At 51.9% G+C, this 27,981-nt stretch overlaps 19 protein-coding genes; 11 read left to right on the top strand and 8 right to left on the bottom strand.

Annotated features, from left to right (window-relative positions):
• Positions 1–51: 51 nt before the first annotated feature.
• Positions 52–474, top strand: CHC_T00002529001 (hypothetical protein). Its single transcript, XM_005713505.1, has one exon. It carries the CDS (start codon positions 52–54, stop codon positions 472–474), a length of 423 nt encoding a protein of 140 aa, XP_005713562.1.
• A 25-nt stretch (positions 475–499) lies between these two features.
• On the top strand, positions 500–1,037 carry CHC_T00002528001 (hypothetical protein). XM_005713504.1 is given in 2 exon segments: positions 500–874; positions 875–1,037. 1 exon segment carries the CDS (start codon positions 500–502, stop codon positions 872–874), a length of 375 nt encoding a protein of 124 aa, XP_005713561.1. The 3' UTR covers positions 875–1,037.
• Positions 1,038–4,039: 3,002 nt separating this feature from the next.
• Positions 4,040–5,412, bottom strand: CHC_T00002527001 (hypothetical protein). XM_005713503.1 is given in 2 exon segments: positions 4,040–4,875; positions 4,876–5,412. 1 exon segment carries the CDS (start codon positions 5,410–5,412, stop codon positions 4,876–4,878), a length of 537 nt encoding a protein of 178 aa, XP_005713560.1. The 3' UTR covers positions 4,040–4,875.
• A 111-nt stretch (positions 5,413–5,523) lies between these two features.
• Positions 5,524–5,721, bottom strand: CHC_T00002526001 (hypothetical protein). Its single transcript, XM_005713502.1, has one exon. It carries the CDS (start codon positions 5,719–5,721, stop codon positions 5,524–5,526), a length of 198 nt encoding a protein of 65 aa, XP_005713559.1.
• Positions 5,722–5,729: 8 nt separating this feature from the next.
• On the top strand, positions 5,730–5,876 carry CHC_T00002525001 (hypothetical protein). Its single transcript, XM_005713501.1, has one exon. The coding sequence runs from the start codon at positions 5,730–5,732 to the stop codon at positions 5,874–5,876; it is 147 nt and encodes a 48-aa protein (XP_005713558.1).
• A 274-nt stretch (positions 5,877–6,150) lies between these two features.
• CHC_T00002524001 (hypothetical protein) lies at positions 6,151–6,494 on the top strand. Its single transcript, XM_005713500.1, has 2 exons — positions 6,151–6,255; positions 6,354–6,494. The coding sequence occupies exons 1-2, from the start codon at positions 6,151–6,153 to the stop codon at positions 6,492–6,494; spliced, it is 246 nt and encodes an 81-aa protein (XP_005713557.1).
• Positions 6,495–6,496: 2 nt separating this feature from the next.
• Positions 6,497–7,396, bottom strand: CHC_T00002523001 (hypothetical protein). The gene has a single exon (XM_005713499.1). It carries the CDS (start codon positions 7,394–7,396, stop codon positions 6,497–6,499), a length of 900 nt encoding a protein of 299 aa, XP_005713556.1.
• A 312-nt stretch (positions 7,397–7,708) lies between these two features.
• Positions 7,709–8,204, bottom strand: CHC_T00002522001 (hypothetical protein). XM_005713498.1 is given in 4 exon segments: positions 7,709–7,776; positions 7,777–7,867; positions 7,992–8,161; positions 8,162–8,204. The coding sequence occupies 2 exon segments, from the start codon at positions 8,159–8,161 to the stop codon at positions 7,777–7,779; spliced, it is 261 nt and encodes an 86-aa protein (XP_005713555.1). The 5' UTR covers positions 8,162–8,204; the 3' UTR covers positions 7,709–7,776.
• A 78-nt stretch (positions 8,205–8,282) lies between these two features.
• On the top strand, positions 8,283–8,669 carry CHC_T00002521001 (hypothetical protein). Its single transcript, XM_005713497.1, has one exon. The coding sequence runs from the start codon at positions 8,283–8,285 to the stop codon at positions 8,667–8,669; it is 387 nt and encodes a 128-aa protein (XP_005713554.1).
• A 260-nt stretch (positions 8,670–8,929) lies between these two features.
• CHC_T00002520001 (hypothetical protein) lies at positions 8,930–9,541 on the bottom strand. Its single transcript, XM_005713496.1, has one exon. The coding sequence runs from the start codon at positions 9,539–9,541 to the stop codon at positions 8,930–8,932; it is 612 nt and encodes a 203-aa protein (XP_005713553.1).
• A 723-nt stretch (positions 9,542–10,264) lies between these two features.
• Positions 10,265–11,201, top strand: CHC_T00002519001 (hypothetical protein). XM_005713495.1 is given in 2 exon segments: positions 10,265–10,555; positions 10,556–11,201. 1 exon segment carries the CDS (start codon positions 10,265–10,267, stop codon positions 10,553–10,555), a length of 291 nt encoding a protein of 96 aa, XP_005713552.1. The 3' UTR covers positions 10,556–11,201.
• A 173-nt stretch (positions 11,202–11,374) lies between these two features.
• On the top strand, positions 11,375–13,987 carry CHC_T00002518001 (hypothetical protein). Its single transcript, XM_005713494.1, has one exon. The coding sequence runs from the start codon at positions 11,375–11,377 to the stop codon at positions 13,985–13,987; it is 2,613 nt and encodes an 870-aa protein (XP_005713551.1).
• Positions 13,988–14,107: 120 nt separating this feature from the next.
• On the bottom strand, positions 14,108–14,986 carry CHC_T00002517001 (hypothetical protein). Its single transcript, XM_005713493.1, has one exon. It carries the CDS (start codon positions 14,984–14,986, stop codon positions 14,108–14,110), a length of 879 nt encoding a protein of 292 aa, XP_005713550.1.
• Positions 14,987–15,070: 84 nt separating this feature from the next.
• CHC_T00002516001 (hypothetical protein) lies at positions 15,071–15,439 on the top strand. XM_005713492.1 is given in 2 exon segments: positions 15,071–15,391; positions 15,392–15,439. The coding sequence occupies 1 exon segment, from the start codon at positions 15,071–15,073 to the stop codon at positions 15,389–15,391; it is 321 nt and encodes a 106-aa protein (XP_005713549.1). The 3' UTR covers positions 15,392–15,439.
• A 4,455-nt stretch (positions 15,440–19,894) lies between these two features.
• Positions 19,895–20,956, top strand: CHC_T00010090001 (Retinol Dehydrogenase). Its single transcript, XM_005713491.1, has one exon. It carries the CDS (start codon positions 19,895–19,897, stop codon positions 20,954–20,956), a length of 1,062 nt encoding a protein of 353 aa, XP_005713548.1.
• Positions 20,957–20,965: 9 nt separating this feature from the next.
• CHC_T00002514001 (hypothetical protein) lies at positions 20,966–21,994 on the bottom strand. XM_005713490.1 is given in 2 exon segments: positions 20,966–21,244; positions 21,245–21,994. 1 exon segment carries the CDS (start codon positions 21,992–21,994, stop codon positions 21,245–21,247), a length of 750 nt encoding a protein of 249 aa, XP_005713547.1. The 3' UTR covers positions 20,966–21,244.
• Positions 21,995–22,586: 592 nt separating this feature from the next.
• On the top strand, positions 22,587–23,279 carry CHC_T00002513001 (hypothetical protein). Its single transcript, XM_005713489.1, has one exon. The coding sequence runs from the start codon at positions 22,587–22,589 to the stop codon at positions 23,277–23,279; it is 693 nt and encodes a 230-aa protein (XP_005713546.1).
• A 461-nt stretch (positions 23,280–23,740) lies between these two features.
• On the top strand, positions 23,741–25,375 carry CHC_T00008942001 (asparagine--tRNA ligase, chloroplast precursor). Its single transcript, XM_005713488.1, has one exon. The coding sequence runs from the start codon at positions 23,741–23,743 to the stop codon at positions 25,373–25,375; it is 1,635 nt and encodes a 544-aa protein (XP_005713545.1).
• A 584-nt stretch (positions 25,376–25,959) lies between these two features.
• CHC_T00002512001 (hypothetical protein) lies at positions 25,960–26,958 on the bottom strand. The gene has a single exon (XM_005713487.1). The coding sequence runs from the start codon at positions 26,956–26,958 to the stop codon at positions 25,960–25,962; it is 999 nt and encodes a 332-aa protein (XP_005713544.1).
• Between the last annotated feature and the right edge of the window lie 1,023 nt (positions 26,959–27,981).

Below are 27,981 nucleotides of genomic sequence, written 5' to 3'. Positions count from 1 at the left end.
CCCCTTCCACCCGCCCATTTAAACCACCGTTTCCAGCCTTACCACCTCCCCATGTCCCGCCCCCCCCCTTCCCCTCACTCCGCACCCCTCTACCACCTCACAAACACCCCAGCCTCCCGCCTCGCCCAAAGCAATGGAAGCCTTCGAAGCAGCGCACGCGGATCCGTCCCTGTTCATCCCCAACGTGCCGCTGCTCCCGTTCGTCCTGCCTCCGCCGGCCTTCGATGCTGCGCCAAGGCCCGAAGACCTGCCGCCGACAAGTCCCACATGCGACGCTCTTCTCTCGTTGCACGTCTCCCCTTTCGAGCTGCCGTCAACTCCGAATGCGCTCCCTTCGTTGCACGCGTCGCCACTGACCGCGCCGGGCTCGCCCGCGTTGCCTCCGTGTGCTGCGCCTCTCCGCGTGTCAGCAGGTGCGATATCGAAGCCGCGGCGGTCCCCGCGGAGGTTTCAGTGCACGGTCAGGGGCTGTGAACGCTCGTTCACACGCAAGTATGATATGGAGAAGCATGAGTTGGCCGTGCACCTGGAGACGAGGCCCTTCTCTTGCGACGTGTGCTTTCGCGGCTTTTGTCAGAAGCATCACATGGAAAGACACAAGAAGCATGTGCATCTCAAGGAGAGGCTGCACAAATGCGAGTATTGTAGGGTGGATTTTGCGAGGAAGGAGCACTTGCACAACCATTGCCGCTCTAAACACGCCGGGCAGGAAAGGATGAGCTGTCCAGTGTGTGGGGCGAAGACAGAGAGCGGGACGTTGGTGCGCCATTTGCTAGGTAGGCATGAGATTGAGCAGGGGAAGGCTGTCGAGATGGGGATATGGAAACCAGCCGAGAACAAGTCACGCGGGAGGAGGGCTAAAGTGCAGTTTTAGAGAGGTTTTTGCTTGGCCTTCCCTTCCGGTAGATGACGGGTATCAGATGGTTCACTTTTTCTTTTTTTGTGGTCGATGTTTTAGTTTTCTAGCCTGTTGTAAAAATCCATGCAGGCTTGTTACTGTGTGCACGGAATCGAGAAACGACGGAAGACGCTGCACAGATGACGGTAGCACATTGTCTTGCGCGTGGGCAGCACCGCAGTGAGTCATTGCCGCCGTCGCAGAGCGATGCAGCCCCAGCGACTCAGGGCCGTTCCTAACGAAGAGTTCGCCGTGCCAGCACCCGAGCACCCTGAAACTTGGCATGAATGTATTGGTTGAAAAATAAACCAATACATTCATGCCAAGTTTAGCAGAGGGTCCTCTCGAAACGTCACATAGGCAGGACGGGTGCCAGGAAACGCCGGGATATGGGAATTATGATAGGCTGTGAAAAACAGGTGCAAGAGTGGCATTTTCCAAATTAGAAACTGGCAGCGTGCAACCCTGACAGCGGAGTCCACGGTTTGAGGCAGATTCCGTGCCATCCAACGCAGCGTCTGATAGAAGTGCCTGTACAGTGACTCGACGTAGTTGGCAAACGCCGGAAAATGAAACGCGCCTCCTCACACTGCTCACACGGGCCATTCGCCCTGATTTCCCTTAACGCCATGGGAAAGGAAGGCGCAGCGGCCCGCCCATCGCCTTGATTCACGAGGTATCCTGTTTTACTGTACAATGGGTCGCTGAATACCGGCTTCTTACAGTGATGGAACGCGAGACGGTGCGTTATGCACCCCGTGGACAAGTCCTCCGTGGCGCGGCACGACGCTCCACGCTTTGGTCATTCAGGCGCACTCGCAGATTCTGTCGTCAAAGCCGCTCTACACGATCACTCTGGTGAATCACACTTGGTAGTACATTTTGATGACCAAGGCAGAAACCGGTTAGATATGTGTGCCTTCTGCTAGAGACTGGCCACTGGTCGAGGCAATTCAAGCCAGCTACCCTTCGAAGGGTAGTCCTTTGTGAGGTGTGCACAAGTGGGCAAACATCATCGCCAGTGCCAACGCAAACGTTGCTGCTCTCTGCACTGCCAACGCGTTTCAGAGCCACCAGACGCGTAAGAAAAGTCCCCTCTGCAGGCATATAAACTTTACTTTGCTCTAATTCGGGTGAGTGAATTTAATTGCCGGTGGAACGCAGCGAGCGGATCGGTTGGCGGCGACAGTGGGCTCCGGAGTCTCGAGAGCGAGCACAACTTCGGCCTCCATGGGGTGGCAGGCACCATTCGTGATCACCCTGTCCAACGGGTGACATCATTTTGGGCATGGTGCGTCTTCCACGCTAAAAAAGACATAAAAATTTGGACAAAAAAACAAAAAAAACTTGGCTTCCGTAACAACAGCTAGCACTGCTGCACAGCACAATATCGTACAGCCGTATACGTGCATGAAAAACCACTAGCGTGCAGTTGAGCCTTTAACGTCACTCTACACCGCTGCAGTGACACTAATCAGGGCAGTGTTGCGGCACAGCTCCTACCCTTGGCACCACTCCACAGCACCTGCGCACTGCGTGCATTGTACAGTACGCAGTGTACGGCGCATAGCTTAGTGCCTCCGCAACCTCGAGGCATCTCAAAAGCTCGTGACGAAGCCACCCGACTGATGTCCGTGCGGGCTGCGGTGTACAGTACACTGCCGTCCTAGTCGCCCTGGAGTGCTGCGCTGGAGTGAGAGGATAAGGATGACGGGCCATGTCCCACCGCTGATACCCATCCGACATGCAGCCCAATTCTGGTTGTCTGTACAGTACAATCAGAATGTGCGGGCAGATTGACCACCCGTGGTGCTTTGCACGAAATCCTGTGGATCCTCTTCATTTGGAACCTTGCTTCGAAAGCCCCTTTCGAAACAAGGTCTTCTCTCAGCTATGCTAGCTATGCTGATGATCCGGTCCGTTGACTCTCGTGAGTCGAGCCCGTGCGCTGTCGTTTCGAAACTTGCTACAGTATAGGGCATGTTGCTGCTACCGACGACAAACGTATTCTTCTCCCAGCCTCCGCCTCGTGCGAGTCTACAGCACACTATATCCCCGTTTGATGCGACGAATACATCGCCTCGTCAATTACAAAACCATCTTTGGTAGGGTGTGATACAGCGGCCTTTCTCTTCCACCAAGTTTTTTTTATATATAATGCCATGTCGTTATGCATTGTTTCTATCCAACATGACATGTGGCTTGCTTCCGATCATGCTCACCAAGCCGACCATAAGTTTCCCGTTGCTTTCACTGCAACTTGGCCAGTGAGAAGCGTCACAGCTTTCTTTGCTCTACTGTAACCGCACTTGTATTTGCCACGACGGCCACCCACATCTCCTTTAAAGAATAAGAGCACTTCTTCTTCTCGTCGGACAAACTCTTGAAAGCGAGTTACCCTTTGTTGTTGTCCATGCAGGCCTTGTGGGCAATCTCCTACAGATGCTTTTATGTTGTGCGTAAACACTGTCAGTTCTACTTCAACTTGTACTGCATCAGGAGGGGTTGACTTACTTTTTGGAAGTCAACCCGTACTCCGATAGCAGGTCCCTAATAGACAATCATCCAGAGATATCCTTCCAGGCTCCTGTATTGGCCCCTGCACTGATCCGCCGCCCTCTCTTATAAATGAAAGGTGACCGTCCCCGTGTTTTTTAAATAAGCGCCCCGTCCGAGACAAGATTACAAGATTGGGACGCTCCCTCGTCACAGCCCTTTTCATAACTCTAGTGTCTATACGACTAAGAGTAATCACAAGATAAAAAAATATGCGAATTTTATTTCTTTTCAACTTTGACGGCCACAGTTTCTATTTTTCTTTGGTACGCTGACTCGTTCTAAATTGTTTCTGACGTTAGAACCGAATAGAAAGCCCGCAGCGCAATGTTTCTATGCTACTGGTATAAAATTACTTCAAAGAAAAATGCAATCTGTAAGCCGACTTTTCTTTTGAACACCTTCATATACATCAACGAGTTGGGTTTCGCTAGAATCGACAAGCAAATAGTTTACCTATGGTGATGGCCTTCTGGTTTCAAAAAACAGAAGTGAAATCGCGGTAGGGTTAGGTTGTCTAGAAAAAATAAAACAACTATTTTCCAAATATGAGGGAGGACAAACGGTCCAATAGACACGAACTAGTTTCTATTAATGCGGTACGCGTCACACTCACAGAATTGTCGTGTTCCATCTCCAACTCTCTCTTGCACATGCTTTAATTCTGCCAGGTCCCTCCACGTTTAACACGTGGCACAGGTGAAACACGACATCGGTTTTGTACCGCATGTACACGTGGACGGCACCATGGGTCTGTTTGGTTGTAGCCACGGTACATATGTAATCGTCGAGTACCCTCTCGGGCACCCCTTCTCCCGAAAGTGATTTTGTGCCCTCCCGCTCCCCTCTTCATGCCTCCTCTCTCCCGCTCCGCGCACCTCCTGGGCTCCTCTCTTCTCCTTCTGTCTGCTCTTTCCATCGCTCTTCTTGCCCGATCCACGGCCTCTCCACGGTCCCAAGTGCTTTCGTCCGCCGCTGCTCTGGTTCTGGCGCTTGCAGGTGCCGCATGTCTGGCAGGCCCGCTCGTTCCTCTAGGCATGGAGCGCGCTTCCTTATGGTACGTCTGCACGGTTGATCGTCGAATGCGCTGTGTGTGGTTAAGGCCCCACCAGCATTCTCACCTAAGCACGATTCTTTTCCCTGCGTTTCTATCGTGCTGCGCAGGGAGGCGGAGCACCTCGCCTTTCGCCCGGAGTTTGAGGTGCTGAACCACCGTGGCATGTACATTTACGGAAGAGCCAAATCAAAAGCATAGCCGTTTCGTGTGCACTCCACCCCGTGTATCCCTTCCGCACCACCACCGCCGGCGTAGTGAATTCTTCTCCAACCCCCGCACCAACCCTCCTTCCCTGTCTATAAGTTAAAAACAACAATTGTACATCTGCAACAACTGGACGCGTCCCACAACACTGCTCCCCTCTTCAATGCATAACCTTCCACGAAAACGTAATGAACAGCATAGTCCCAACCACAGCGGCCATAATAAGCACATCCCTCTTCTTCTTCCTTCTAATCTGACCAATCAACCGATTAACCGCCGGCAACCCCTCAGACATGGTCTCCATCCTCTCGACCATACTCGCAAACATAGCCCGTTGTCTCTCCAAGTCTTCTTTCAAGCTCAGTCCCGTAGCGATCGCGGAATCCGCGCCAGTCGTCGCGCCAGCAATCGAGGCGCGCTCTTTATACAAGCCGTCCAGCCCGGGGCTGTCGCCCACGACCCTGACGCGGCCGCCCTCTGCGGCGGCGGCCGCCGCGCCGGCCATGAGATCCGCGTGGTCCCTCGACGCGACCAAAGCGTCCATCGTCTTGCGGAACTCCTGGTTGTAGTCGCGCAAGATCTCAGCGTGTCTATGCATGGTGCGCTGCAGTGCGGGCGCGGGCGTGGGGCCCGATTCAGTCACGGCGACGCCCATGGCGTCTACCAAGACGCGCAGGCGCGCCAGGAGCGACTGCATGTCTGTTGTCATCGCCTCCGCCGCGGCGCGCGTCTCGCGATGGCCGCTCCGCCGTTGAAGCGCTTCGTCTCCCGGGTTAGACATGGCATGGAGAGGAGGCACGTTCGTCGGTCAGCACGTGGGCGCGAAGGAGGAGGGTGCGCAGGAGGAAAGAGGGCGGTTGGAATGATGTGGGGGCTTACCTTCCGGGGTCCCGCGCGAGGAGTCGAAGGAGGAGCGCGTGGTGGATTGGAGCGAGGCGGCGAGCTTGGAGTAGTCGACGAGCTTGGCTTCAAGGTTGACTTCTAAGATGCGGGCCTCCTTGCGCATGGAGTCCCATGACTGCGTCATCGCTGCGCGGTGCGTTAGAGCTCCAAGGGAGAGGCACGTGGAGAAGGCGGAGAGGGGTGGGTGTTGAAGGGTGGGAGGAGATAACTTTGGAAGTGCGGTTGAGTGGCGGAGGAATCGTTGAGGAGGTGGTGTAGATGGCGGTGGAGCCGGGAATTGGTCGGTTGTGGCATTGATTTCCACACAGGTGGCTGACAGTGCCGCAAATAAAGCTCAGATGAGGTCCAGCAGTGTGATGTCCCAACTCGCCACTTACGGACGCCCGTACTGTAAGACAATTCCTCGGATCCGAGGAATTTTCAAAGAAAACGACTTATCCAAGTTTTACATTTCCCCACGCCTTTCTCTCGCCCCAATTCACCATTCACATCTACCGACATCCAACACAAACTGCCTCTCTCTCCCCCCGACATGCCGCCACCAGCCAAGCCTTTCCTCACCTTCGGCCTCCCCTTCCTCACCTTCATGGTCGCAGGCCTTCAAGGACTCGCTTATATCAACCGCGGCCGCTACGAAGTACGTCGCCTAAATGCAACCACCAAAAAAACACCATCTTTACAACCCTTCCCCCTCCCATTTGCGCTCAAGCTAACACCACCATACCCCCTGCTCAGGTCAAAGACGAGGTAGCAAAGCAGCAAGCCCTGATGTCGACAGAAAACAAGGTTGTCCTTCCGCCGCGTCGTAACCTCGCAGAGCTTGAAATCCCGCCCGTCACCGACTACGACATCGTCCCCGTCCCGCGCCCGGAGTGATTCTACTGGTCCTCCCAAAGTCTCCCTTGCACCGCGACGCACACCTCCTGCGCCGCCATGGCCACCTCCTCCTCGTCGTCGCCCTCCACCGTGATCTTGGTCCGGTACAGCTTGCGCGTGTCTTCTGTCGTAGCGGGGTAGCTGCCGAACGCCAGGTCCGCGTTCTTGCCATGCGCCTCGTCGAGCGTCGCCGCGAGGTCACCCTCGGAAAGCTCGCATAGCACCACGGCTCGCGCTCGCGCACGCACCTCCCCGAGCCGCTCCTTGGGCACGGACCCCAGCATCTTTGAGAAGAGACTGGGAATCCCCGGCAGAACATACACGTTGCGGTTCACGCACGCAAGCGGCACCCAAAGTTCGCCGGTCCAGAACGTCTCGCACGGTGCGGGCAAGATGGCCATGCGCAACCGCGCCGCGTTGATCTCCATGTGCGGCTGAATCTCCCGCATCATTCTCAGCGTCTCCTTGTGCTCCTCCAGCGGCAATCCGAACGCCTTGGCCACCCCGGCGTACGTCAGGTCGTCCAATGTCGGGCCAATCCCACCAGATGTGAACACCAGGTCGTGTTCTTTGGAGAGCCGCCGCACTGTCGCCGAGATCGTGTCGATGTCATCTAGTATCGTTTCCGTTTTCGTCAGCACTACGCCGTGCTCTACTAGGAATTTCGCCAGCGTTTGAGTGTTTGCGTCTTGCGTCTTGCCGGTCAGTATCTCGTCGCCGATTACCACTGCAGCAGCGGATTTCCGATCGAGTATCATGTTGGTACCAACCGCTGACGTTTGCAGCCTTCGTTCTGGGGCTAGTCGCCTGCGAGTATACTGCGTGCACACGCTTGTGCGATGCAAGGACCGTCGGAGTGCGCGAGCGGCAAAGTTTGAAGACTGAGCAGCGAAACAGAGCATGATGTGTATGTGTGGTGTGCTCGAGCCGGTCTTGCTGTGTATGCCTGTGATTGACGCGAGGAATTCCCCTTTCCCCAATAAAAGGTCTTTTTCGGTCAATTTGCGCGCCAACAAATTTTGATCTCTTGTCCATTGGTCGCAGATTTCTGAGTGTGCTCATGTGCTATTGATAGCAAAGACTAAGTTCAGTGCCGGAGAATCACTTGGTCAAGAAAATGCATCCGTGCCGCTGAGTTGCAGCTGAAGTTCACATGCAGCGTTTATTTGCCCCAACCTAGTTGATAGCTATGTACCTGGCGCGATGCCGAACCGAACGCTGCTTGTGCAGCCACCTGTCGAGTGTTGCGCTCGTGTGCAGATTCGATGGGACAGGAGTGATTTCAGGGTGCTCCCGCAGGTGAATCTAAGCTCTGCATTCCCTGTCTTGACATGTACACTTCGACAATGCGCTTCGACATATAACCAATCGTTCTGAAGTGTGGTTAACCAGAAGCATAAAACCGAGGCACACAAGTCGCATTAGCTAGGTCCGCTCACTAGCCGGTCCAGTGCCACGCATCGCCGATTGCATCGCCTGTTGAAATTGCAAACATACCCTCTTTGTTTTGTCAACCCTCGAATCCGTGCACGTATCTCCTCAAGGTCCAGTTCCTGAGCACTCCCATTTCGAACCCTCTCCGTCGCAGCCTGTCTCAACGATACGACCCCACGCTTGACCAGATCCAAAGTCTCATCTGAAGACCTGCTTGACAGCTCCTTGTGCATTTCCAGCAGATACGACAGATAGGAATCAAAAAGTAAACAGTCATGCGCACATAAATCTATCAAAATATCAGCTTCCAACCGCCGCAGCACGCTCTCCTTGTTCTTTTCAAATTCTTGGCGAATGAAAGCGAACAAATGTTGCAATGTCTCTTTGCTCGACTCAGCGCCTCCTCGTTTATTTGCGAAGTCGCATGCCAGTCGCGCTTCGTTTGCTAGGATTTCAAACATTTCTTCGTCAAGTTTGTCGCAAATGTTGTGTAAGTGTTGCTCCATATTCGAACTGGCCAGTTGGTTATGTCGCTTCCATAGCACATGGGCTTTCGCAATCACCTCATGGCGGCGCTCTCCTTCGAGCACTATCGGATCAAGATTGCAGGATGGTCGAGTTCCGGGAGGTATCATGGCCGTGATGTCGCGGAGAAGTCCATCCAGTGATGACAGATTCCTTTTCCTATCCATTGCATCAGCGATTGCAGCGACCAAGCTTTCAAAAGTTTCTTTTTCTTGATCTTCATCAGTGTCTTCATTCTCTGCAGAAGACACGGGTGATATAATGTATCCGAGAACATCCGAAGACAGACCCTCATACCCAAGGACTGAGTCAAAAAATGTTCGTTCTGCATTTAGAAGCGGCTCGACATGTAGATGCTTTTGCTTTAGCTTTGTCGGTATCACCCATCGCGAAAGAGATTGTCAGAAACAAACCACATGTAATCATCCCTCGGACAATATGGAATACGCACCTTACTAGAAAGGAAAGATATATCACTAAATTCCTTGACGGCATTCTGCACCCACACCGCCCATTGATGAGCATTTTGGAAGTCTTCCTCGCCCCACCCAGCGATCCCGTAGCTCTTTAGAAAAGAAACACTCCAAGAGAAGATGCGTCAGTAACGAAGCTGGATGCGCAAGATCGCACTGATGAAGGATGCATGAAAAGCGCACGAAAGCTGGTGTGAGACCTACCCTCGCAATTTTCATCTGTGAAGCAAGATATACCGCATTTTCAACAATCTCATCCGCTTCTTGAACAACGTTACTATCAACAAAGTCGCTGCCATTCTTTTCCCCCGGATACTCGTTCTTTTGAGGTTGGACTTCATCGAGAGCTAGAGCATCGCCGCGATTCTCCGATCTTCGTCTCTTGCTTCGCCTCCTCGCATGCGCTGTTCCCGTGTGCTCTTGCCTGTCGACGGACGTCGCGAAACGTTCATTGCAACCACTTTCATCGCACTTTAATGGTTTATCTGCCTGGTGTATCGTCTCGTGCTTCTTCTGCTCAGCTGCGGTAGCAAAAGAAACTACACAGCCTTGAAACCGACAGGCAAGTAGCGTGGCGTCTGCCCGCGAACTGCTTCGTGTGCGTCGCTTGACCATAAGAGATTCACTAATTCGAAAATCTTGGCCGCTTTATGATTGGAAAGGGAGGCATTCGGTTTGTACGCTTCTGCATTTGCATACAAGTAAAGCTACTTCCCAGCCTAGTTCAGATATGCGTGCACTGTACCCTTGGTACCTTGAGCAGTCCATGTCGACGTTGTAGGCAAGTCCACATTCCCAATTCCTTCCACCGGATCACAGAGCTCAGCTCCTCATTTTGCCTCGAAAAACAACGTGGACACGTGGAAAGTGATCAAAATGTACTCGTTGTTGAAATGAAATTTGGCGGATCTTCAGCTTCGCGGAGTGAACTTGTTTTGTCCTCTCCCTCTCGGTCGAGACGCATAGCGACAACATCGGCTCGGGCCACTGGGACGTTTATCACCCTGTGATCAATCAGTGAAACAGGGGGGAAGTTTGGAGGACTCGATCCAAAACGCACTTGTTTTGTGCGATGTCGTTATCATTAGCACCACCAAGATTCTTTTCACGACTATCCAGCCTGTTCAGAGTAAATACGACGCCAACAATACTCGTTGCGCACCTCGCTTATCCTGAAGTGTCAGGTGTGCGTCCACTGGAAGCCCTGCGTGGGATCTGGGAATCGATCGTGCTGGCTGTGCCGAAGAAGAAGACAACCCACAGCAAAAAGCGAAAACGCATGACACACAAATGGTTGCGACCACATGCAAGTATGACGCGATGTGAGATTTGCGATCGATGGAAACGCCCGCACACGTACTGCAAGCCAAATTGCATAGGCCGCCGAGAGATAGGGGTTTAATTTGTCTACATGACGCCACTGGGCGTCCCAGTTTCATTCGTTTCCGCTACTATTGCGTTCAACATACTGGCCGGCTCGGTATCCCGCCTCGTACCAGGAGAGCAATAGCGCCTCTAGATCCGGGGATGAACCGGGCGGTGGTGGCGGGGGAGGAAGGAAAATTGACTTCGAAGCCCTCGCAGGTGCGGACGTGGGCGGTGAAAGTGGTGGGGGGACCGGAAATGTGATTGTCGCTGGTGCGGTACGATTTGCGTCTGGTTGAGTCGTCGGACAAACACTTTGTTGCCCAGCCGAGTGTGGTTGAGATAAACTTCTCTCCGCGACGTGCTTCTGCCTTTTTCTTTTCTTTGCTTGACTAGGCTTCCCATTGGGTGCGGCAAAGTCGGTGGCATTCCCGTTTCGCTCTGTATCACTAGCGAGTCTGTGGGAGCGGACGGCTCTTTCATAGGCTTCAATGAGAGCAGTGTCATCCCATGTGTCGGGTTCGGCGGATGCGAGAGGGACGTATCCTGCTTTTCGTTGCAATTCACGTGTGGAGAGCAAGGAACGGTTAGCATTTCACATTGATTCTTTTTGGATAAAGGCTCGAGAAAGCGCGTCGAAACAAATATGCATGAACTCACGTTCTGAGCTCTCATTCATGTTTACGTCGTCTGATGGTCTCAGTATCTGTCTGAACGGGGCGTGGCAATGATACACAAGAAAGCTGATGACCCCGGTGAGATCGTCGGGAATTTCTAAGAAAGTTTCACAGAAGAAGGCTGATGTTGTAAACGAAATGTCGGGGACCACTCTGCATGCGGTTCCCTCCATATGGCCTTTCTTTCTGGTCTTGCATAGCTTCTCATACCATGGGTAAAAAAAGGAAAATTTTGACGCAGTTTCCTGTTTGATCCGAGTCCCACGTCATCCTATCCAACGGATGACGGCGACGCGCCCATGCACTTTCGCGGGATGTGGAGTGAGGACCTCAAGTATATAAGATATTCCTCAGGACAAAGCAACTACCTGTCATCTAAATAGATGAGCAGTTCAATCCGTTAGCAATGTCCGCCCTCGACCTCGGTACTCCGGCCGCCAACGCAAAGCAAGTCCGGGAACTATCGCAAGCACTTAAATCACTTAACGACTCGTCGAGGCTTTATTGCTTCAACGCAGTCCTGGCCCACACCGGTGCATCCCGAGCTCTTGCGACTCTCTCAAGTGAGGATGCGGATCAACTTTTCTCGGCTGTTCAAGCAGGGTTGGTCAACCCGAACCCGTACAGTCGTAATGCGTCCCTTCGCGTTGCCGTCCTTTTATCAAAGCATGCGCCACCATCGCTCGTCGCGGACCATTGGGCATCCCTGACCTCTCGAGTTATCTCGATTCTAAAATCTGCTCGGGGCGTGAATCGTTCTTTGACTGCACAGGCGCTAGCTGCAGTAGCATCGCTCATCACCGCTGGAGCTCCGTTGACACTCGAGGGAGGCAACCAGAAGGTAAGCATTACAACAGCATGCCATTCTGCTGTGGTTCATGTCACTCGTTTCTTGGAAGGTGACCCTCCCTCGGGGGACGTTGCGCTGGCTTCGATAGCTCTACTCTTTGCTATTCTCAATACAGCCCCGAGAGAACTTCGACAGGTTCTCCCACGACTGGAACTTGCACTGTGGGGCAAATGGGTTGGACATCCTTTGGAAAGCGTGCGACAAGCTTCCGCCAAACTGCTAGCTCATCTACTGATATGTTGTCCGGAAAAAGTTAAGCAAAAAGTCTTCGATGAGCGCATTGAGTCTGGGTGTACAAAGCTTGATGAAATTCTGAGTATTGTGGACCATTTTACTTCTGCTCGCCAGTCTAGAAGAGCTGTAACACCCTCAATGTTGCTTGCAGTTGCGGACTTAAAGGAGCAAGCTGCTTCGGGGTTTGCAGACCGGCTCAGTCATCTCTACTCTGCTGCTTCTTTCATGCTTCAAGAAGTGCTCAACCACGGTTCTCTAACGCCACTGTTCATATCTATTCCCAAACTTTTACACACACTATGTCGCGGGTTCTCCCATAGACAGATTGACCTGTACACACCTGACCTGGAGGGTGTCGCATTGAACGCTGACGATGTCCTTCGTTTGATCGCGATTACTGAAAGAGAATCTCTTCGCACCTTAGTCACACTAACTGAAAGCGTTGATCGCTCGGCTATGCTTCCGTATGTTCATGTCCTTGCTCAAGCATTTCACCGTCAATTGTCATACATGATTCTAAAAGTACAAACAGCTCCAGGGGCTGTTGCCGCTATCGTACAACGCAGCCTTCTTTTTGACGCCATGGCACGAATAGTAATGGTTTTGGGATGCGGCTTCATTGAGCAAATTTTGGAGCCGTTCGTGAAATTGTTTGAGTGTGACATTGCAATATACTCAAAAGCGGCACATGCACAGAGTTACTTGCTGTCGAAAAGCTCTTCTGCCATCTCCGAATCAGCACGATTTCGAAAAAGGCGTAAGGTCGCGAACTCAAGAAACCGAGAAGCGCACGCAAAGGAGATGTCCGCGGTTGACAGCACGTCTGATAAATCAGTGACATGGGCATCAGCAACCATCAGGGATTTGCAAACTGTTCTAATATCTGGCACTCGATTACTGACTGCAATAGTCGAAAACAGAGGCCTTCTCGAATCACGAGCTGTGGACGCATTGCGCCGGATTGAAATTTTGATGGAACGGATCGAGCGATTTTCCACATCCTCGACTGAATTCTTAGAGCTCATCAGAGCGATGGCTCTCGGAGGCGGCCCCAGCCGTCTCAGTGCGGAAGCGAGCCCGTTTCTTCTGCGATGCTTGTCACTGTCGAAGCAAACAACTCTATCCATGGCATCGTCTCCGCAGTTGCGTAGCTCGGGTTTGCGAATGAGATCAACAGCAGAACTCTTGCTACATCCTCGAGGGCCCCCGGTGGTGCGAGCCAAGGTCCCAAGGCGGAATGCTAGTGATCATCAATCGCCTGTGACTGGATTCTTACCGCAGCAGCAAGAGAACCCCACTCCGCATCAATTAGATGATGATGAGCCGCAAGGGACAGATAAAAGTGACGCAGAAATGCTTAAACCTCGTAAGGAGGATGGCTTATCGTCGGCTTTCGAAGGAAGTCGCAACGAAATTCCAGGCGGAGATAATGGCAAACGACTCGAAAATTTTCCAGGACGCGACGAAAAGGACAGAGGGGCTGGAACGAAAACACGGGCAGAAGCATATCTACGAAATGCTATGGATTCAGATCAGAAAATGCCTCTCTCTGAAGGCGTTGTGAAAAAATCTACAGAGAACCATGCAAATATTGGGACTGGCGTAGCGGTCTCTGCAGGCACAGCAGCAAGCACCATTCACGAAAGTGTTGCTGGGACAGGCCTGGTGACCGTAAACATCCCGCATTCGACCTCACTACAGAATGCTCCTGGCGGTGTTCTTCCCATCACGGTGGAGGCTGTGGAAGGCATTTCTAACACTCTGGCTAAGGAATCCGTTGGTGGGATCGAAAGTGGAGAAGAAATGATCGCGACCTCCCCCACAAGGGAAGTTCAGCCGGCTGCAGTGAAAGATACATTCAACAATTCTTCATCAGATGTGGACGAAGATGCGCTCGTGGCTTCCTTGACATTTGAGCCTCCTGACGCAGAATGATTCATGTGTTTAATACATCGTTATTAACTGAAGGGAAGCACCATTACTTATATCGCTGTGGTTTGCATTTCAGCCGGCGAATCCTTGTTTTCACGGAAGGAAGTGCAGCCTTGTAGGACCTTAGCGCTGTCGCTTTGGGAATTGATTGTCAGTCTGGTCAAAAAGATGATCGATGCTTCGCTTCGATGGCAGGAGGGATTGGCCCTCAGCACGAGAAGTGGCCAGAGGGTCATACCCTATCACCCTTGGAGTGAGGGGCAATAATCCGGCATTTGTTGGGCTTGGAAGGCTAAAATGGTGCCCGCTTCCAAATCCTAGTTGCGCACTATCTCCCGAACCATCAAGATTGTAGTTCAAAAAGGGCGTAAGTGGCACTGGGATTGAGTCTCGTTCGCTTGGAGTTAGTTGATTCCACGGAGCCCAGGCTCCTAAACCAGTTGGGGTCATTCCAGGTAGGCGGGCGCTCATCAAGCCACGAAAGGATTCATTCCCACTTGAAGGACTGGACATTGAATGTAGTCCAGACGGTGTGCCAGAGGCGAAATCCTCTCTATTGGGATTTGGAATGGCAACCGTAAGGTTTGGACGGAGGCGGGGTACTACCCGCTGGCTAGACTCCTGCAGTTGGCCATCTGAATGAAGTTGTCCCTCGGAACTGACTACGCTCGCCTGCAGCGTTACCTCAGCATTTTCCGTTGAGTGAGATACGGCCGAGCCGCCGGCTGGGGCCAAAATCTCTCGAGGATTAGGCAGAGGAGCAAATTCATTTTTCGGTTGCACGCTTCTGGTTTCAGTGCGCAGTAATTGAGTTTCGCGCTTAGGAGTAATCGACGTTCTGCCTAAATAGGGGGGTGGGAGCATGGTTGAAGCAGCATTGTGGTCAGGTTCCTTTTCTTGTTGAATAAAAGGAAATCGTGCGCTTTGGCCATTAATGGCGGACGGAGTGGGCAACCCTAATGCAGCTGACAAGTGACGACCGGCGGTGCTTGGAGTGAACATAGATGGGGCAGATAGCTGCGATGGGAGAGCCGGCGCGATTGACATCGAAGGAGGCCTTCCCGCAATGACGTGCTGGTTTTGTGCATGTTGACTAACAACCCCCGATGTTGGATGCATGTGAAAGCCATCTGTATGAGCTGGCGCTCTTATACGTGTCGGTTCGAGCTCCGGTCCAGGGGGTATCTCATGCGGAGTTTCGAGACGGTAGGCCAAATTGCCGGGCGACTCTCCGGAGGACAACTTTCTGCCGTTGTAGTACTGCTCTGCACCAGGCTGTGTATCGGAATTTTTGAACTTGTGTGTCGGCCGGGGTCGCCGTGCAGCAGCCGCGGACGCATCCATCGCCGCTTGAGCAAGTTTTGGTTCATTAACAGGGATATTGGAAGTCCCCTTGGATGCTGCTAACTCAAAGAACTAGAAGGCATAGCAAATGAAAAAAATTTGATCAGGAAAGTCGTTAGTTGTTCAATGCCAGTCACAGTCAACTGTGAATAACTTGGGTTTCGTATCGGTAGGTATTAGACGTACCCTCTCTTTTTTTCGCCGCTCACTCGGTCCGTTATACGTCGCATACTTTTGCAAAACCGTCTCTGGTTCGACAGAACTGTACTCGAATAACTTTCCGTTGTTGAGGTTGAAGATGATAACTGTAACCTCACAGTCACATAAAATGCCCTGCGGAAGTATTTCGATGTCAATGAAAACGATCCGCAGTTAGATATCAGCAAGCGTACACACATCTAGACTTTGAGGAAAGGGGTTATCTACATGGGTTATCCACATCCTTACCAGTTCCATCGCTTTCTTAAGCAAACCATTCTTCCTCTTGAGAAACGTCACCTACTTAATCGAACAGAGATGCCCAATCGTCAGTTAGATATAAAAACAGTGCAGTCCCTCAGCTCTATATTCTGTGTCCCACATAAATCATGACGCACCTGGCGATTTCTGCTGTCTTCAATGCGCTGGATTTTGATCTTTTTCCTCCCTGCTGTTTTCGGCGGCGAAGGAGGTCTATCCGAAGACACGTTAGCGCTCATTTTCTCTCTGCGCTAGAGGCGCTTCGCAACCCGGCCGCTTCTGTCAATCTTTCCGGTTCTTTGAGAAGCTCCCGTGGCAGGTTGATACCAAAATGTGCAGGGAACCGAAATGGAGTTCAGCTATTCAACAAAAATATCGAAAGCAACATCGACCCATGCAAGTATAAGGACCGTTATTAGAATCTTTTTGCGGGAAAAAAACGCTGTACCCACGCAGAAAGTAGCGTTCGAGGGATAGCCTGTTTTAAAACAATGGATAAACTTCATGAATAGACTTCTCAGCAATTCTTGGGAGTCATAAAACTGAGGTTTGCATATTCCTTTCTAAGGACTTTTTCGTTTTCCTTTTGGGTTTTAAACCCTTTGAGGTGATTGCGTGGCAGAAAGTAGTGCTGGGAATCATACATTGATTATTTCACAAGAAACATATGCTGAACACAAATTTTTGGACTTCTTATCCTTTCCATGCCTTGAATCATGTTGCAGCATTCACCTTATTTCTCTCGTTCAAGACCTGCTTTCGCGACCTTAAAAAAATTCCTTGGCATAAGCGATTAATTACCACTCCATGACATTTGATAGTTGAAAGCAGAAGGATCCTACATCTAATTGTTTACTTCTTTTCTGTTCATTACTGCCATTGATTTTGAACCTGGGAGCATATCCTCTTCTTGCCCTGTACCATCACTAGGTAATTTTCCGCGATATGAAATGTGATCCTTTTCAACCAAGTGTGTCATGCAAACCTGAAGAGGAAGGGAAACGTTTCGTTAGATATAGTGCTGCCAATAGTACTGGAGTTCAGGAGTGCGGTTTTTTCGATTCAACGGGTCAATATCTCTGTACACGCATAGGTTCGCTGTGTCAGTCTAAGGGATTCTTCGTTCGAATAGGCATATTTGAAAGAAATTGGTTGGGGCATCACAAAAGAAGCACTCTGCTTCCATACGTTACAAGATTCGACAGTTGCAGGAGGCCTGCTGGAGAATTCAGACCACAAGGCTACTCGAAGTATCAACCATCCCTGTTTTGTGAATCGGGCATGCCCTGACCGGCTATTACAAGAGTTCTTCATCAGATTGCTGGTGTTGTCATCTCAGAGGACCATTGTGCAGTTGCCCCTCACGTGTCGTTCCTCTCATTCACGAAGGAAATATGTCCTATCAAGGGGAAGAAATCCTCGAGAATAGGAATTTTCCAGTACCAGTCACCAGGTCGAGACTAAATGGAGCAGCAACACTACCTCAGCCATGTGTGTCTATTAAAGATCCCAGCCTCAGCATATTATGGCTCGGTTTTACATCACCCTTGAGTAATTTCCCATACCCTATCTTTTGGAACGGATCATTGCAGACTAGGCGTCTGGCGGATCTAATATATATAGCGTGTCTTTTTAACACAAACAAAGACTTTCCAAATTCTAAATGGTGGTGGTTCGAAAGTCATAAGTATGAAGCAGATCTTTTGCAGTGGACGATTGATGTAGTGTCTGAACAATTTTATGAGTCATGGAATATCCTCATCGCTGCAGTCATTATCTTAGATCGTGTCATAGCGGCGGGTGTTCCTCTTACCGAGACCAACGTTGTGCGCGTGTTTGGAGCCTGCCTAGTGGTTGCGATCAAGCTCGTCCTAGATACAAATGTCTGTAATTCTGAGCTAACCCCTCTTCTCAACTGTCCAACGCAAACCATACACATCCTCGAAGCGGAGGTTCTTAAAGTTGTGAATTGGGAGGTCTTTGTCTCGGAAGCGAACTTTGCGCAGTACTCCAACGCAATCACATGGCCGTTTATTACATACCGGGTGGCAGCTGTGTCTATTTGGCATGAGGTCGTTCCGGGGTCGAGCTGAACCTGCTGAAATATGGCAGGTCCTCAGGAAGGTCAACGTCTCGTAACGTCTGAAGGGTGGCTATGGAGAGGCCGTTTGCTTTGGCAATTTCTATTGTCTCTTCACACACCATAGACGTACTCCAAGGTATATCATGAAATAAATACGAATGAGCGGTCTTCATTCCCAGCAAGTAGTATCCTCCATCCTGAGCAGGGCCAATGACGACATCGGCCCCGTCCAACTCGGCGAAGGCTTCTTCAAGTAGAACGCTATCGATTTCTGGAATGTCCGCTCCAACGACGACTACCTTTCGTGCTCCGTCACGGAATGATGCATGAAATGCGGTATCTAATCGATGGCCTAGATCCCCGCTTGTCTGGGCAATGAAATCTTCCTTGGATGTAGAGAAATGCGGCGGCGTTCTCAGCCATTTTTTCATGCGCTCCTTTTCATCTCTACTTGCGCTGCTAGATGCATAATGTATACGGGAAGTGAGGTGCGGCGCAAGTGTGGATGAAGTCAAAAGTGAGCGAACTACGGATACAATACGTTCCGTCAATTGTCGAGAAATGTCGGCTGCGCCTTCCTTGCCTAAAGCAGGAATGAGACGGGTCTTGGCATAGCCCGGAGTAGGATACTTGGTAAAGATGAGAACGTGGATTTCAGCAGATTCATTTGAAGATAGCGGGGCAGACACGGACATCCTGTGATGATGAAATCGCAGTGGGATGGCTCAGTGTAGGGCGACAAGCCAGCAGGCCCCAGTCCCGCACAGGCATGCGATGCGTGAGCTGGTCACCGTTTTCATCACTATGAAGAGAATGCCTCGTAGCAGTAGGATAGGCTGAAGACGATATGCATACGTCCTTATAAGGTTACATATGTATAAGGCATAGTTTCCCCGCTTGTGTGTACAAAGGAAGTCTGGCGCATGTGCTGAGGTCCAATCTTAAGACAGTTTGGACGGGCTTGGACGGGCTTGTTTTGGACGGTCATGGACACTTCTTTTTTGAAATACATAAAATAATCGAGCTGGAATTTTTAAGTGTGCGCAAATCAGGATCTCGTCCTCCGTGACACCATCATCACAGCAACATTACGGTTGTGTGTCCTCTTCCCTCGAGTAGTCTCCAATACAAGACGCGAACAAGAGAATCATCATGTAGTCCATGACGCGCTGGTCAAATTCTTCACCACCGAGATGAGTATCACCGTACGAACTCGTACACATCTCCGTGCCTCCCTTTTCACCACACACGCACATCTCCAACTCTAACCCCCTCATCCCCCCCTCGCTCTCCCTCCGCACATACGCCCTCTCTCCATCCCTCGATCCGGTATACAATCCTTCCCTCCAGTATTAGTCTGGCTGCCTTTGGATCTTTCCGCTCATTCCCTCACTGGATGCTCAGGACCCCAAAACGGTAATCTCCAGCACTAATAACAACCAGCTCAAAGAACTGGTCTACTCAAGATTTCCGGCTTCAAAGCCCCTCCTACCCGGTCAAGGCCCTCTCTCTCCAATGGAGAAGCGCCGATTGGTTATAGTAGCTGCAACAGTTGGGTATCACCCCGATCCCTTCAAATGGAAGACAAGCGCACAAGACAACTTGTCAATGATGAGTAACTTACTAGTTTGAGATTAGTAGCGAAATAATCTCCGGTTCACAACTGTGAACTCCTGTGAACTCCGTTGCCCCACTAGGGGAAAGTGAGTCACGTAAAAATACGGAAAGGGGATGAGTGGCCCTCTAAAGGCCACCCATCCCCCCGTACTTGTCGCTATCGCGCATCCTGCTATTTGGCCCAGTTTTAATTCGTTGATGTTTTGGTCACACGACTCGGACATAAATTACATTCTGTACATAACCTTGTCATGTAATACTGTAGGAGGATTCGGAATGCTCGCGACCGCATCACCTGAATCGCCAACGGTAAGACTACCTATTGCTTCTTTGATGGTCGCGCCTCGTTCATCTGCATCGCCCTCATTTTTACAACCCCTGTTGTCGATGCTCCAGACAAAGCGGAGATGCCACAGTCCACCGCCGAGTACCTCGGCGGCTACATCCGTTTGATCGGCGACACCCTCTCCCAGCGTTTTGTGAATCGGTCACCTCCTCAAGGACATGCACTGTTCCATTCCTCCAGCGGCTACTTGCGAGGAAAAGTTGCCCTAGTCACTGGAGCAAACACAGGAATCGGCTTCGAAACGAGTCGCTCGCTCGCCGCCGCAGGGGCAACTGTCGTGTTGGCTTGCCGAAACCGCGGCAAAGCCGAGGCGGCAGCACAAGCCATCCGTCTAGCTGTTCCAGACGCCAACATCCAGATTGAAAACTTGGATCTCTCGTCACTTTCGTCCGTGCGCGATTGTGTGCATACCTTCGCATCGCGTACTGCGTCTGCCGCCGCACCCAGACCGCTGCACATACTCGTATTGAATGGCGGTGTCATGGGCGCCCCGCAATCGTCCCCAGAAACGCATTTCTTTGTTAACCATGTCGGGCACGCACTGCTCACGCTACTCCTCCTCCCCAACTTACTCGCTGCTCAGAACGAGACTACTAGGGTCGTGCTTGTGTCCAGCTTGACGAGTGTTATCTCGGATCTGAGGTGGAACGATCTTGATTTCAAGGCGAGGAAATACAATTGGATGACTGCGTATGCAAACAGCAAGCTTGCCATGCTGCTTTTTATGAAGGCACTTGTCCGACGGCTCGGCAGCGCACCGATCACGGTGAACGCTGTACATCCTGGAGAAGCGACTTCAGACGTTGCGAGATATCTAGGACGAGTGTGGATGTGGTTGCACCAGAATGTCGGGAAGTTTTTCTTACTGAGCACCGCAGAATCGGCAAGGACATCGGTTTATGTTGCTGGTGCGAAAGAAATTGGAAAAGACACTGGACACATGTTCCATCGCGTGTGGCACAAGATGGAAATTCCGGAGCGGCTGCTTGATGAGGAAGATGTGGAGCGATTGTGGGAGGTCACCCTTGCGATGGCAGAAGTGAGAACGGAAGATTTGGACATGCTTACCCGGATTGCACTGGCCCATGGGGTGGACAAGACTCTAATTCGGGTGCCCCCTTGAAAGAACGACTTCCACGGTACAATAGTTTACTCATACTTTTCAGGTCGACAGGTTGGTCCACTTACCCAAATTGCAGTGTCATCGTGTATCCGTCATAAGAAATGGAAAAGGTGCATCTCGAGCTGAAGTCCGCTCCGGTGTCCATAGAAGTCCAGACTTTTGAGAAGCACGCCTGCAGTGTGTGTAGTCTTTTTTTGTCTAGTTCACACCGATGAGAAAACAACTTTGTTGTGGTACCGCAATGACATGTCCATCCATCAATGCACATACAAGTGCGGAAAATGTCAATTAGCGTTGGTTGGGTTTGCCTCGCAGGTTTTCTGGGAGAAGATTATACGTAGCGAAGATGATCCTCGACCACTGGGAACGAATGCTTGCCTCCGCACCTGACAATGGCTTATCGCCTGTGTCCTTTTTCAAACCAAGTTCCATCTTGAAAGTTTGCAACGAATATCCCCTGGCAGCGGCATCACAAACGCTCTCAACAAGGCCAGTCAAGCCCGGAACGAGGGAATCCATCTTGGAACCCTGGAGGTCAGCAGACACAGGAGGTGGTGTGCGATCCGACGCAAAGTTGAACTTTGCTAGGGTGAGATAGACCAAGGCGAGCCAGATGAGTCTAGTCTCTTTCTCCTGATCATTGAGAGAGATGTCGCGCCCCATATACTTGGCCTGAGTCTCATTCGCGGCAAGCTCAAGCTTGATAGCGGTGATGGAATAACCCGCTTTGTAAGCAGCGATGCAGGCGATGACGAATGCTTGGATAGCGTCATCGTACTCGGGGCCGACGCCAGCAGTCATAAGGCGGATCCAGACGTTGCGGAAGGTGACCTCCAGTGCCTTTGTGATGATGGGACCGCCTGGGGGGTCTGAGGAACCCGGGGGGGGACCTCCTGCTGCTTGAATGATCGGGAGGCGGCACGGTGTTGGGCGCACGCGCAACCGGCGGGAGCTGCGGGAGGAGGCAGTGGGGCGGAAAAAGGTGAGACGGAGGCGGCAAAGGGCGCATGGGAGAGTGAATGCTGGGGTGGAATTCATCGCGGATCGATGTATGCGATGAGGCAACCTGGCCACGAGGGTGAGAGCCTGAGTTTACACTCAGCCTGAGTCAGACACTTTGTTGACTTCAGGGGGGGGGGAATTGGGGACGTGTTTGATAGCGCACCGGGATGTGCAGGGAGGTGAGATGTGCGCCGCACAAGAGCATGGGAATGGCAGAAGTTCGGCCTCTGTTGAAGAAATGAATGCCGTAATTGACCTGAGACGTGGGAGACGTGGGGGCGTGGCAGGCGTGTGGTTGGAGATGAGACTTGCAGATGGATGTTTGCAACGTGTTACACGTGTACCAAGTTGTCCAGCTCCAGAGAGGCAGCGCAATGCGACAGATTTTGCATCCCGGACACTGCTGGCTGGGGGCCGCACATTTGCGGCCCTGCCCTGTTTGCAAATTTGACCACTTTCCTATGCCACGTCTGGGCCCCTCTTCTCCTCCTCTCCCTGAGTGCCCACCCCCCTTCAACGGCCGCCACCTCTCCCATCCCTCCCTATCTCCCTGCCTCCTCTTCCCGTCCTCTGTTCACCTCCTTCCACCCCCTCCTCCCCCTCATCACGTACACTAAAACCCTCCCCAATGCCCTCCCCGCTCTCCGTCCTCACGCTCGCCCTCCTCTTCGCCACTCCCCTCACCCACGCCCGTGTTCTCCGCGACTTCGTTCGCCCCGGCACCAACCGCTCCGCCAATTCCCCAGCCCTCTCCCTCGCCTTCCCGGTCGAAAACTCCCGCAACCGGCACAACATCCGCCGCGGCTCCCGCCCGGCCTACGCCCCGCCGGCAGACGACTCCGACCCCCCCGGTGTCCGCATCTACGACTCGTTGGACGCCGTCCCCACGGCACGTCTCCTCGCCCAGGCTGCACGTCATAAGAAATGCTTCTCCAAGGGGCAGACCTTGTGCTGGGCCCCGTACGTCTGTGGTCACAGATGTGAACAAATTTTGCTTGCCGTCGACGGGTATTGCAAGAAGTACGCCCAACCGCCCGACGGCACAGAGTGTACGGATAAGCAGGGCAGCTGCGCCCTCTCCCTCAGCTGGAAAAGATGCAAGAAGGCCAGGAAGTTCAACCGCTGTTTTGCCCGCGTGTGTTATCGCAGAACCGCTGCCCTACGCCATCACCAACATCAGAGTCTCGCCATTCCCAGGCCTGTGAGCTACGAGGATACCGAGAACGTCGCCATTGTGCGATACAGGAGACCCCTGCCCAAGCATGAAATACTTGCCAGGAGGAACAGGCAGTCTAGCACTCAGAGCGCAATTTTCAAATAACGCTACTTCCGCAGTTTTGTATCTCTTGCTTCCACAGTTTTTATCTTTCGTAGTACGCCCGCTTTCCGCCCATGGTTTGCGGCTTTGTAACATACCTGTATTTTGTAGCAGACCCGTCGATGATTTGTGTAGTGTGTATTAAATATGCCTTTGCTTCCCACAGCCGGCCTCACTTTGTGCGCTCTCGTGACACATCGGAAAAGGTGGGGCCGCTTCGTGTTAGCCAAAGTTAAATTTTGTGCTCTAGCTCAAAATTACACAACAGAGGGGCACAAAACTTAAGACACGTGTAAGATTACACGTGGCCCCGTGTACGCTTTTAGGCTCTCTGAGCATCGAAACGAGTGGACGCATCATAGAGCAATGAGATATCGCCCAGATCGCATCTGATCTTATAATGACGTCGCCTTGCTCCTTGTCCAAACGGCCTCCCCGTCGGCGGCTGCAGCCCTCCCTCCATCATGAAATTCTGCTTCATCCCCCTCTCCACCCTCCCTCAATTCCTCTCTCGATCCCCTCTCCCATTCTCCCGCCCACCATTCTACTCCCGTACTCTTGCCTGCGCATCCGTCCAGCCGCTATCCAGCTCTGCGGCGACCTCAGTACCCGCCAACCCACCGAGCAACCAGCGATGGCGCGTCCGCACCGTGCAGGAGGCCCCCGATGAAGATATTGTCGGCCGCACGCTCGTTGTCAAGGGCTGGGTCCGCACCGTCCGCGACCAGAAGAAGTTTGCCTTCCTCAACCTCAACGACGGCTCCTCACTCGCAGGTCTGCAGGTCGTCGTCGACGGTGGCACACCGGCCTACGAAGTTATCCAGAAACTAACCACCGGCTGCTCCATCGCCGCCACGGGTGAGATCGTTCGCTCGCTGGGGAAGGGGCAGGCACTCGAGATGAAGGCGCAGCATCTTGAGCTCATTGGCACCTCGGACTCGGCGTATCCGCTCCAGAAAAAGAGGCATACGCTGGAGTTTTTGCGTGGCATTGCACATTTGCGCCCAAGGACTAATTCTATCGGGGCTATGGCTCGGGTCAGGAGCGCGCTAGCGTTTGCGACGCATCAGTTTTTTACCGAGCAAGGGTTTTTATATCTTAATTCCCCCATCATCACGGCGTCAGATTGTGAGGGCGCAGGTGAGATGTTTCGCGTTACTACCGCAATTCCGATGGATCCGAAGGCGAGTGGAATTCCCGTCTTGTCGCAGGCGGATGAGCAAGCTTCAGGAGATGCGGTAAAGTCGGGGGATGTGGATTTCTCCAAGGACTTTTTCGGTAAGCCCGCGTTTCTCACGGTTTCAGGGCAGCTTTCGGCGGAGACGTACGCTTCGGCTCTGAGCGACGTGTACACTTTTGGGCCCACGTTTCGTGCAGAGAATAGTAACACATCTCGCCACCTCGCCGAGTTTTGGATGATCGAGCCAGAGATGGCGTTTGCATCCCTCGCGGATGACATGTCGAATGCGGAGGCCTACATCAAGTACGTGACGACGCGCGTGTTGACGCAGTGCACAAAAGACCTGGAGTTTTTCGACAAGTATGTCGAGCCTGGTCTACTAGAAAAACTAAGGGTGGTGATGAACGAGTCGTTTGCAAGGGTCACGTACACCGAGGCGGTTGAGCTTCTCGAAAAGGCGAACAAGCGCAACAAGAAAGGAAAGCGGCGATTCGAGTTTGATATCTCGTGGGGATGCGACTTTCAATCTGAGCATGAGCGCTATTTGGCGGAGGAGCACTTTAAGCGACCTGTGTTCGTGTACAACTATCCGAGCGGGATTAAGGCGTTCTACATGCGGGAAAACGACGGGGATGGTGGGCAGACAGTAGAGGCGATGGATCTCCTAGTGCCTGGAATCGGGGAACTAATCGGAGGAAGCGCGCGGGAGGACCGGTTAAACGTGTTGGAGCGCAAGATGCGAGCCAGTGGGCTAGAGAAGGAGGCGTATTGGTGGTACCTGGATTTGCGACGGTACGGGTCGGTGCCTCACGCAGGATACGGGCTTGGGTTTGAGCGGCTGATTCAGTTTGTGACTGGGCTAGACAACATTCGAGACGTGATCCCATTTCCCAGGTATCCCGGGAGTGCGGAGTTTTAGGCGCACACAGCGGAGTGGAGGTAGGAGGGAAATGGACGTCCCGTTTGATAGTGTTGCGCACTACCCTTGATAGTGCTGTACAGTAGTGTAGTACAGTGGGTCCTACGCATTAGTGCCGCCCCGTGCGAGACCCCAAAATGCGCACTATTGGAAGACGGCATTAGTAAGTGACGTTGTCACATCTATCTGCATGCACTTGATTAACGTCTGCCTGCTCCGTGTTGGTTCTCTGTTGTGTTTCGCAGTGAGAAATGCGCGCTTAGCCGACCTTGGATGCGATATTAGGGGGTACCATATTATGGATCAGTCTCAACATCTTGAATAGTAAATAATGAAGAAATTGTCCAATTCTCCTACAGTGCCGAAAAAAAGTATAGGGACAGCATCAATACTCACATTGCTGGCATACAGTATTGTAAAGGCCAAATTTGAGGTGCGTCTAGGACTGTAAAAGCAACGAGGAGACCGAATCTGGGGTCGGATTTAAAGATCGAGAGTTCATTCACATGATATTCATAGAAACCTTATTTATGGGTGTTCGAAAGTATAAGGTACAGCGCATGTCTTTCACTACTTCATCGCTCCTAGTACTTCGTCGGACCTCCCTTTGCCATTACACACTCAAAGCACCGCTTTTGCATGGAACGGACAAGCTTTTCCAGGCATTCTTCTGAAACTTCGTCCCACGCTTCCATTATAACTTCTAAAAGCTCATCCACGTCCTTAAATTGACGTTGGTGTGCATAAACCGTTCGCGCTAGGATGCTCCATAAATTCTCGATAGGATTCAGGTCAGGTGACTTGGCAGGCCACTCTAAGAGAGGAATTTCCTCCTCGTCAAACCACTGAAAAGTACGTCTAGCGCGGTGTATAGATGCACCATCTTGCATAAACACCCAACTTGGACCCATTTCTTGATCCACAAACGGCAAAAGATAGGACTCTAATGTATCTATATACTTAATAGCATCCTGCTTTCCATATAAAACGGCGAGCTCGCACTTCTTAGTACCAGAAAAAGCGCCCCAAACCATTACAGAATCCCCACCCTGCTGCCGTTTTGAGAACATCCGCTTGTCGGTCCGTAAATCGTGCCAATAGTACCCGAACCCATCCGGCCCGTCCAAGTTGAATTTCTTCTCGTCCGACCACACCACATTCATCCAATCCGACACCGTCCAAGTGACCTTTTCGCGACACCACTGCTCCCGTGCAATTTTGTGTCTCGGGAGCATCATCGGAGCGGGGACCATTTTGCTGTATTGAATCGTTGGCGTGGCGCGTAGGATACCTCGCACAGTAGATGGAGTTACAGGAAGACTAAGGGTCTTAACCAACTTTGAAGAACACAAATGCCCTTTGTGCGCTTCGCGCAAGAGAGCACGTCGAGCCGTGGAGGTGCGTTTGGAGGGCCTACCGGGCCTTTTCTTCTTCCCATACAGGCCCAGGTTCCTTAAAAACGTGGCCATGACGTTACGGGAGCGCGAGATATGTGCTGCAATTCGCCGAATTGTCCAATTGTTGAGACGAAGAGCCTGTATCTGCCCTTGTTCATGCTGGCTCAGATGCGTACCGCGAGGCATTTTTTGCTGTGTCGAAGTGAGCTACCGCATGTTTTGCGCTTTCGCCTTCCTTTTGTATGCGTCTAGTCTCTTTTACCAGTCTTTTCGCCGGAGATACTGCATTGTGTACAGCGGGGTTTTAAAGAAACTGCTGTGTACCTTATACTTTCGAACACCCATAAATAAGGTTTCTATAAATATCATGTGAATGAGCTCTCGATCTTTAAATCCGACCCCAGATTCGGTCTCCTCGTTGCTTTTACAGTCCTAGACGCACCTCAAATTTGGCCTTTACAATACTGTATGCCAGCAATGTGAGTATTGATGCTGTCCCTATACTATTTTTCGGCACTGTACAACTTGGCACAAAGCTCCAAAACATGCCTCTAGATCCATACATCGCTTTGGGATTGGCTGTTGAAATACAGGAAAACCGTAACAACGCCATCGCTTCCCATGAACAAGTAGCCGTTATGGGCCTCACTGTGCTGAAAATGTGGATCACATATGATATTTTTGTAGTATAGTGGCGGTCGCCAGCTATGAGCTAGCTCGAGGAAGAGGTAACAACCAATTGGGGTGTCCCGCGGTAGATCGGGACTGTGGTAGAGCAAAGGGGAAGTACGTCGGCCGACTGTAAAAGCACGACGTACTGGTCGAAGTGCGGACCCGGAATGGGACCAGCACTGGAAGGGGTGGTGCAAGAACACACAAAACAGGGGTGAACCCGAGCCTAAAGACTAGTGTCAGACACGGGCGGAGCGCCGAGTAGCGGAAACTCCTAGAGGGAACGAGCGGGACAGATGTCAATAGTGCCGCCAAGGCCAGAGGCTTGTCGTAGCCCGCGACTTGACAATCGTCACAATGCAGGGAGAGAGAAATAGGTCGTGCGACAGTAATACGCCCAGGCTAGAGGCCAGTCTTAGCCCGCGTGGTCGCAACGACAGAGTAAAAAGGAAAACAATTGGAACGTCGAGCGACAGTAACACGCCGAGGTTAGAGGCTAGTCTTAACCCGCGTAGTCGCAAAGACGGAGGAATGGAA

The sequence above is a fragment of the Chondrus crispus genome, genomic scaffold, assembly GCF_000350225.1.
Source record: "Chondrus crispus Stackhouse genomic scaffold, scaffold_141, whole genome shotgun sequence".
Taxonomy (NCBI): domain Eukaryota; phylum Rhodophyta; class Florideophyceae; order Gigartinales; family Gigartinaceae; genus Chondrus; species Chondrus crispus.
The sequence above is the reverse complement of the archived record's forward strand: the minus strand, read 5'-3'. Positions and strand labels throughout refer to the sequence as shown.

Excerpts from the sequence above, each read along its gene's own strand:
- CHC_T00002529001 (XM_005713505.1), top strand. The coding sequence starts at position 52 with ATGTCCCGCCCCCCCCCTTCCCCTCACTCCGCACCCCTCTACCACCTC.
- CHC_T00002528001 (XM_005713504.1), top strand. The coding sequence starts at position 500 with ATGGAGAAGCATGAGTTGGCCGTGCACCTGGAGACGAGGCCCTTCTCT.
- CHC_T00002527001 (XM_005713503.1), bottom strand. The coding sequence starts at position 5,412 with ATGCAGTCGCTCCTGGCGCGCCTGCGCGTCTTGGTAGACGCCATGGGC.
- CHC_T00002526001 (XM_005713502.1), bottom strand. The coding sequence starts at position 5,721 with ATGCGCAAGGAGGCCCGCATCTTAGAAGTCAACCTTGAAGCCAAGCTC.
- CHC_T00002525001 (XM_005713501.1), top strand. The coding sequence starts at position 5,730 with ATGACTGCGTCATCGCTGCGCGGTGCGTTAGAGCTCCAAGGGAGAGGC.
- CHC_T00002524001 (XM_005713500.1), top strand. The coding sequence starts at position 6,151 with ATGCCGCCACCAGCCAAGCCTTTCCTCACCTTCGGCCTCCCCTTCCTC. Across the intron at positions 6,256-6,353 it reads TCAACCGCGGCCGCTACGAA|GTCAAAGACGAGGTAGCAAA; the intron begins GTACGTCGCCTA and ends CCCCCTGCTCAG.
- CHC_T00002523001 (XM_005713499.1), bottom strand. The coding sequence starts at position 7,396 with ATGCTCTGTTTCGCTGCTCAGTCTTCAAACTTTGCCGCTCGCGCACTC.
- CHC_T00002522001 (XM_005713498.1), bottom strand. The coding sequence starts at position 8,161 with ATGCACAAGGAGCTGTCAAGCAGGTCTTCAGATGAGACTTTGGATCTG. Across the intron at positions 7,868-7,991 it reads GGGTTGACAAAACAAAGAGG|AACGATTGGTTATATGTCGA; the intron begins GTATGTTTGCAA and ends ACCACACTTCAG.
- CHC_T00002521001 (XM_005713497.1), top strand. The coding sequence starts at position 8,283 with ATGAAAGCGAACAAATGTTGCAATGTCTCTTTGCTCGACTCAGCGCCT.
- CHC_T00002520001 (XM_005713496.1), bottom strand. The coding sequence starts at position 9,541 with ATGGTCAAGCGACGCACACGAAGCAGTTCGCGGGCAGACGCCACGCTA.
- CHC_T00002519001 (XM_005713495.1), top strand. The coding sequence starts at position 10,265 with ATGGAAACGCCCGCACACGTACTGCAAGCCAAATTGCATAGGCCGCCG.
- CHC_T00002518001 (XM_005713494.1), top strand. The coding sequence starts at position 11,375 with ATGTCCGCCCTCGACCTCGGTACTCCGGCCGCCAACGCAAAGCAAGTC.
- CHC_T00002517001 (XM_005713493.1), bottom strand. The coding sequence starts at position 14,986 with ATGTTCACTCCAAGCACCGCCGGTCGTCACTTGTCAGCTGCATTAGGG.
- CHC_T00002516001 (XM_005713492.1), top strand. The coding sequence starts at position 15,071 with ATGTTGACTAACAACCCCCGATGTTGGATGCATGTGAAAGCCATCTGT.
- CHC_T00010090001 (XM_005713491.1), top strand. The coding sequence starts at position 19,895 with ATGCCACAGTCCACCGCCGAGTACCTCGGCGGCTACATCCGTTTGATC.
- CHC_T00002514001 (XM_005713490.1), bottom strand. The coding sequence starts at position 21,994 with ATGAATTCCACCCCAGCATTCACTCTCCCATGCGCCCTTTGCCGCCTC.
- CHC_T00002513001 (XM_005713489.1), top strand. The coding sequence starts at position 22,587 with ATGCCCTCCCCGCTCTCCGTCCTCACGCTCGCCCTCCTCTTCGCCACT.
- CHC_T00008942001 (XM_005713488.1), top strand. The coding sequence starts at position 23,741 with ATGAAATTCTGCTTCATCCCCCTCTCCACCCTCCCTCAATTCCTCTCT.
- CHC_T00002512001 (XM_005713487.1), bottom strand. The coding sequence starts at position 26,958 with ATGCCTCGCGGTACGCATCTGAGCCAGCATGAACAAGGGCAGATACAG.